Below are 6798 nucleotides of genomic sequence, written 5' to 3'. Positions count from 1 at the left end.
GATGCTGCTTGGCCTGCTGTGTTCATCCAGCCCTGCACCTTGTTGTCTCGGATTCTCCAGCATCTGCAGTTCCTACTATCTCTAACTATAGACCTGTAAGCCTTTCTTTAATGGTGAGTAAGATGTTGGAGGGGATTCGAGGGACATGATTTACACACATTTGGAAAGGCAAGAACTGATTAAGGATGGTCAACATTGCTTTATGTGAGGGAAATCATGTCTCACTAACTTGATTGAGTTTTTTGAAGTGGTGACAAAGAAGATTGAAGGACGAAGAGTGGTAGACTCTCACTTCATGGACTTCAGCAAGGCGTTCGACAAGATAGATTGGTTAGCAGGGTTAGATCGAATACAGAAAAGCTAGCAAATTGGATACAAAATTGGCTTAAAGTTAGGAGACAAAGGGTGGTGGTAGAAGATTGATTTGGGACTGGCGGTCTGTGACCAACAGGGTGCCACAACAATCTGTACTGCTTTTCGTCATTTATATAAATGATTTGGACATGAATACAGGAGATATGGTAAATTTGTAGATGACTCCAAAATTGGTGATGCAGTGGACAGCCAAGAAGGTTTACCTCAGAGTATAACAGGATCTCGATCAAATGGGCTAACGGGCTGAGGAGTGGCAGATGGAGTTTAACTTTAGATAAATGTGAGGTATTGCACTTTGGTAAAGCAAACCAGGGCAGGACTTATGCAGTTAATTGTAGGGACCTGGGGAAAGTTGCTGAACAAAGACCTGGGGGCACAGGTGCATAGTTCTTTGAAAGTGGGGGTCGCAATTAAACAGAGTGGTGAAGGTGGTGTTTGGCATTCTTGCATTCACTGGTCATAACATTAAGTTTAGGAGTTAGGATATCATGTTGCGGTTGTACTGGAAATTGGCAAGGCCACTTTTGGAATACTGCGTACATTTCTGGTCTCCCGGCTACAGGAAAGATGTCATTAAACTTGACCAAGTTCAGAAAAGATTTACAAGATGTTGTCAAGATTGGAGGGTTTGAGCTAAAGGGAAAGGTTGAATGGAGGTTTACAAAATCATGAGGGGCATGGATAGGGTGAGTAGCCAAGTTCTTGTTCCCAGGGTAGGGAAATCCAAAACTAGAAGGCATAGGTTTACAATGAGAGGTCAAAAATTTAAAAGGGATCCAAAGGGCAACCTGTTCACACAAAGGGTGATCTGTATATGGAACAAGGCTGCCAAAAGAGGTGGTGGTGGAGAGTACCATTACAAAATTTAAAAGGCATCTGGATGGGTACATGAATAGGAAGAGTTGAGAGGAATATGCACCAAATGCTAGCAAATGGACCAGGTCAGATTACGACATCTGGTCTGTGCAGTCAAGAACAAGAACAAGAACAAAGAACAAAGAAAATTACAGCACAGGAACAGGCCCTTCGGCCCTCCAAGCCTGCGCCAATCCAGATCCTCTATCTAAACCTGTCGCCTATTTTCCAAGGATCTGTATCCCTCTGCTCCCTGCCCATTCATGTATCTGTCTAGATACATCTTAAATGACGCTATCGTGCCTGCTTCTACCACCTCCGCTGGCAACGCGTTCCAGGCACCCACCACCCTCTGCGTAAAGAACTTTCCACGCATATCTCCTTTAAACTTTTCCCCTCTCACCTTGAAATCATGACCCCTAGTAATGGAGTCCCCTACTCTGGGAAAAAGCTTCTTGCTATCCACCCTGTCTACACCTCTCATGATTTTGTAGGCCTCAATCCGGCTCCCCCCCAACCTCCGTCTTTCTAATGTAAATAATCCTAATCTACTCAACCTCTCTTCATAGCTAGCACCCTCCAAACCAGGCAACATCCTGGTGAACTTTCTCTGCACCCTCTCCAAAGCATCCACATCCTTTTGGTAACATGGCAACCAGAACTGTACGCAGTATTTCAAACGTGGTCGAACCAAAGTCCTATACAACTGTAACATGACCTGCCAACTTTTCTACTCAATACCCTGTCCGATGAATGAAAGCATGCCGTATATGCCTTCTTGACCGCTCTATCGACCTGCGTTGCCACCTTCAGGGTACAATGGAGCTGAACACCCAGATCTCTCTGTGCATCAATTTTCCCCAGGGCTTTTCCATTTACCATATAGTTCGCTCTTGAATTGGATCTTCCAAAAATGCATCACCTTGCATTTGCCTGGATTGAACTCCATCTGCCATTTCTCCGCCCAACTCTCCAAATCTATCTATATTCTGCTGCATTCTCCGACAGTCCCCTTCACTATCTGCTACTCCACCAATCTTAGTGTCATCTGCAAACTTGCTAATCAGACCATCTATACCTTCCTCCAGATCATTTAAGTATATCACAAACAACAGTGGTCCCAACACAGACCCCTGTCGAACACCATTGGTCACAGTTCTCCATTTTTGAGAAACTCCCTCCTACTACAACTCTGTCTCCTGTTGCCCAGCCAGTTCTCTATCCATCTAGCTAGTACATCCTGGACCCCATGCGACTTCACTTTCTCCATCAGCCTACCATGGGGTCAAGTTGGACCAAAGGGTCTATTTCCATGCTGCATAATTCCTTGACTCCAGCAATTCCTGAAAGATCACCACCACTGCCTCTACAATCTCCTCAGCTACATCCTTCAGAACCCTGGGGTGCAGTCCATCTGTCCACGTTCAGACTTTTCAGCTTCCCCAGCACTTTCTTCTTAGTGATGGCCACTAAAATCACCTCTGGCCCCTGACTCTCTTGAAAAGTTCTGATATGTTGTTGGTGTCTTCCACTGTGAAAACTGATGCAAAGTACCAATTCAGTTCTTCTACCAATTCTTTGTTTCCCATTACTAATTTTCCAGCCTTATTTGCTAGTGGTCCAATGTACACTCTTGCTTCTCTCTCACCTCTCTCTTACAATCACCTTTTGTAATACTAGCTAGTTTACCCTTGTATTTCATCTTGTATCCCCTTGTTTTTTTTTCAGTTATCCATTGCTGGTTTTAAATGCTTCCCAATCCTCTGGCTTCACATTAATCTTCACCACTTTGCATGCTTTTGTGCTATCCTTGATTTCCCTTGTCAGCCATGGTTACCTCTTCCTCTCCTTAGTATGTTTCTTCTTCCTTGGAATGAATTCCTGCTTTGCCTCCCAAAGTACCCCTCAAAACTTATGCCATCATTCTTGCTCCACCATCTTCCACTACCAGGGTCCCTTTCCAATCATCTCTGGTCAGCTGCTTCCTCATGTCTTTAAAGTTACCTTTACTCAATTGTAATACAGTTACACCTGATTCAATCTTCTCCTTCTCAAACTGCAGGGTGAATTCTGTCATGTTATGGTCACTGTCCTCTCAGGGTTGCTTCACTTTAAGCTTCAAAATCAAGTCTGCCTCGTGACAAATCACCAAATCCAGAATTGCCTGTTCCCTCGTGGGGTCTTCCACAAGCTGCTCCAAAAAGTCATAAGCATTCCAGAAAATCTTTTTCCTGAGATCTGCTATCAACCATAAGAGTGAAACTACAAAGAGGATGAGTGAAGTAAACAAGGCACCAGTAGTACAGGGAGAGATTCAAATGCGGTAAGGAAATTAGAATACGGTAATGGTGAGGGCACTGTAATTAGGACATAGATAATGTTTTCAGCAGCTGTGGGTGAGAGTGCTGAAGGCTCTGTTGCCTCTACTGTTTCAAGGTTAAGGACATCTCCTCAAGACAGGAAAGGAAATTAGAGTGGGAAGAAAGGGCTCCAGTTGCTCTTGTCCATGTTGGTACCAATGACACTGATAAGCCTAAAAAAGAAGTTTGTTGAAAGATTTTAAACAATTAGCAGCTAAATTGAAAGGTAGAACCGGCAAGGTGGTAATCCTGAAATTACTTCTTGAGCCACAGGCAAACTGAAATTAGGTTAATAATGTTAAGGAGTTAAATGTGTGGCTCAAAGATTGGTCTTGGTGGAATGAATTTCAATTTCAATTGAATTTCAATTCAGAAGAAGGGTCTAGGCCCGAAACGTCAGCCTTCCTGCTCCTATGATGCTGCTTGGCCTGCTGTGTTCATCCAGCTCTACACCGTGTTATCTCAGATTCTCCAGCATCTGCAGTTCCTACTATCTCTGATACAGGAATCAGGCTGACTTGTTTTTGATTATACGTAATGAGGTAGAGTCAAAGATCCCTTCACAAACAGTAGCTATTGCGTGGTAGAATTTGGCAAAGTTTTAGCACGGAGTGAGACACCTGGATTGGAAATGACTATGCTAAATACAAATAAGGGTAATTACAAAGTAATGAGGATGGTCTCTACTGGAGTGCATTGGCCAAAGGGGTGAGGGAAAAATGTTGGTGAACAATGGCAGACATTGGAGAAAATAGTTCATGACTCCATTACAAGACCATAAGAAGTAGGTACAGGAGTGGGTTTTTGACCCCTCCAGCCTGCTCCTCAATTCATAGGATCAATGGCTGATCTGACATTCCTCACATCCACTTTCCTGCCCTTTCTCTGTAACCTTTGCATTCATTTATAAAGTCAACGTACAAAACGAGGTAAATGAGCTTATACCACAGACTGAAATTGGCAGATAAAATATTGTGGCCATCATAGAGATGTGACTGCAAAGAGATCAGGTTGGGAACTAAATTTCCAAGGGTATGCGTCCTGTCGATACGGCAGGTAGATGGGCAGAGAGGGTGCCTTGCTAGTAAGAAATGATGTTAAGTCAATCGCAAGAAGCAACATAGGATCACAAGACGTGGAATGTGTGGGTACAGTTGAGGAACGGCAAAGGGGAAAAAAGACTCTGACGGGAGTTATGTACAGGATTCCTAGCAGTAGTCAGGATGTGGGGCAAAAAATAAAAGAGATAATTTCTTACATAAAAACCAGGTCACTGGACCCGAAATGTTAACTCTTTTCTCCTTCACAGATGCTGCCAGACCTGCTGAGCTTTTCCAGCAACTTTGTTTTTGTTCATAATTTCTTACATTCCTGTTCTATTACAATAACCGTGGGAAGTTTCAATGTGCAGGTTCACTGGAAAAGTCAGGTTTGTACCAAATGCGAAGAAAAAGGAATTTGTGTAATGTTTACGGGTTGTTTGCAAAAAACAGTTCGCAAAAACCTCAACTACTCGACAGTTGTAGGGGACAACGTTAACCGTCTAATCTGAACGTTTCAGGTTGGTGCTCCATGGCCATAGGGAAGCGAAACACGTGGACGTCCTTAAAACACTGCATTCAAAATAACAGCATAAATCAATTAGATCAACAGAATAAATCACCATATAAATATTTATAGGAACTTTCTAAAACTAAATTGAGAGCAATCATCTGAGGGAAAAAATGATAATGCGTCACTTGCTCTGTTTTGGTGGGGATCGTTTTTACACATATTAACGTGTTCACGTTAGCAACATCTGAAATGTTCCGCAGAAGAACTGAATTACATATACAAAGTTCAACCTAAACAAAACGGCATCTTGTCGAGATAAAACAGCCCGGGACTCGCCGTAAACCTCACCGACTTCTCCAAAGACGCTGGTACTCGCACCAAACAGCCTGCCTTTGAAAGAAGAGCCATCTTCCAAGAAAAGCCTCGCCGTTTCCTCTGTTGCAACTTTCCCCGGCATATTACATGCAGGATGGTCCAGCTGTGTCTCTCTGCTGGGGTTACAATCGTAGATTCGTCCTGAGGCCTAACACGTGAGCTCCACACTGCAATGCAGTTTGGAACAAAAGATTGTGCGCTACGCTGGGTTCAAAACCACAGCAGCGGAACTTGCTGGGCTCGCTGAACAACACTTATTCCTGCTCGACCCTTAATGAGTCTCAGTAAAAGTCGCAGACCGCCAACAAATACACATCCTTTCACGAAACCTTCCCACGAAGGAAGTGACGTGCCCACAACTGGAGGTGAAGCTAGAAATGGGACATGATCAATGCTAGAATGAGTTCAAGACTTGGTGAGGGTTTAATTTTGATAAGTACTGTAGTCGCTATTTAAATACCAGCCAAAGTATTAACAGATGAAATATCTGTCCGAATAGCCATAAATAAAACTTGAACAGCTCACAGAACAAACACGTCGGCCAGTTCCAATTTTATGTTCTATACATCCTTTTCTAGTGCAAACCTGAGGCTTGCCCTTACATTAGAAGGCGGTCAGCTCAACCTGAATATACAGCATGTACTAGAATGGCATCATATTAAGGGAGTGTTGCAGGTGGGGTGTCATTTTTTGGAAAGCCGTCAAATTGAAGCCCTCTGTGCTTTATATGTGGATGCAAAAGATCACACAGAACATTTTAAAAACCGAAAGAACTGCGGATGCTGTAAATCAGGAACAAAAACAGTTCTGACACAGAACATTTTGTCCTGGTCAATATTTAGCACTCAACTGATCACTGAATTTACATTTGGACATTTGTTTCATTGTTGTTTGTGGAAGTTTACTTTGTAGAAGTAAATTGCCTGGTTCTCTATATTACAGATTATTATCGTTCCAAGTACTCAATTGACCACAAAGTGTTTTTGAACATCCTGAGACCAAACATAAGTTGCACCTTAAGGATGCAAGCATTTTCCTAAAATTGGCTCCAATTAATCAACGCAGAAAGTTTGGAAGAGGAACAAGTTGTTACCAAATTAATTTCAATATCTGTAAAAGTACCTTTTACATAGATGCTTAGAGCACAGAATGGGACTGTTCAGCCCATCACATCTGTGCTGGTCAACAAAGATCTGTCGACACTAATCTCATTTTCCAGCTCTTGGCCCAGAGCACTGGAGCCTACAGCAATGCAAGTGAATATCTAAATGCTACTTAA

At 42.9% G+C, this 6798-nt stretch overlaps 1 protein-coding gene across 1 annotated transcript in view; it reads right to left on the bottom strand.

The window, feature by feature from the left end:
• Positions 1–5880, bottom strand: part of cad (carbamoyl-phosphate synthetase 2, aspartate transcarbamylase, and dihydroorotase) — a 121271-nt gene extending 115391 nt beyond the window's left edge. The window contains exon 1 of the mRNA XM_048597065.1: positions 5493–5880. Coding sequence (XP_048453022.1) covers positions 5493–5601 — 109 coding nt within the window. The 5' untranslated portion in view covers positions 5602–5880. The remainder of the gene's footprint in view (positions 1–5492) is intronic.
• Between the last annotated feature and the right edge of the window lie 918 nt (positions 5881–6798).

This window comes from Rhincodon typus, chromosome 5 (genome assembly GCF_021869965.1).
Source record: "Rhincodon typus isolate 14 chromosome 5, sRhiTyp1.1, whole genome shotgun sequence".
Taxonomy (NCBI): domain Eukaryota; kingdom Metazoa; phylum Chordata; class Chondrichthyes; order Orectolobiformes; family Rhincodontidae; genus Rhincodon; species Rhincodon typus.
Note: the sequence above shows the minus strand (reverse complement) of the source record. Positions and strands in the feature narration are given on the sequence as shown.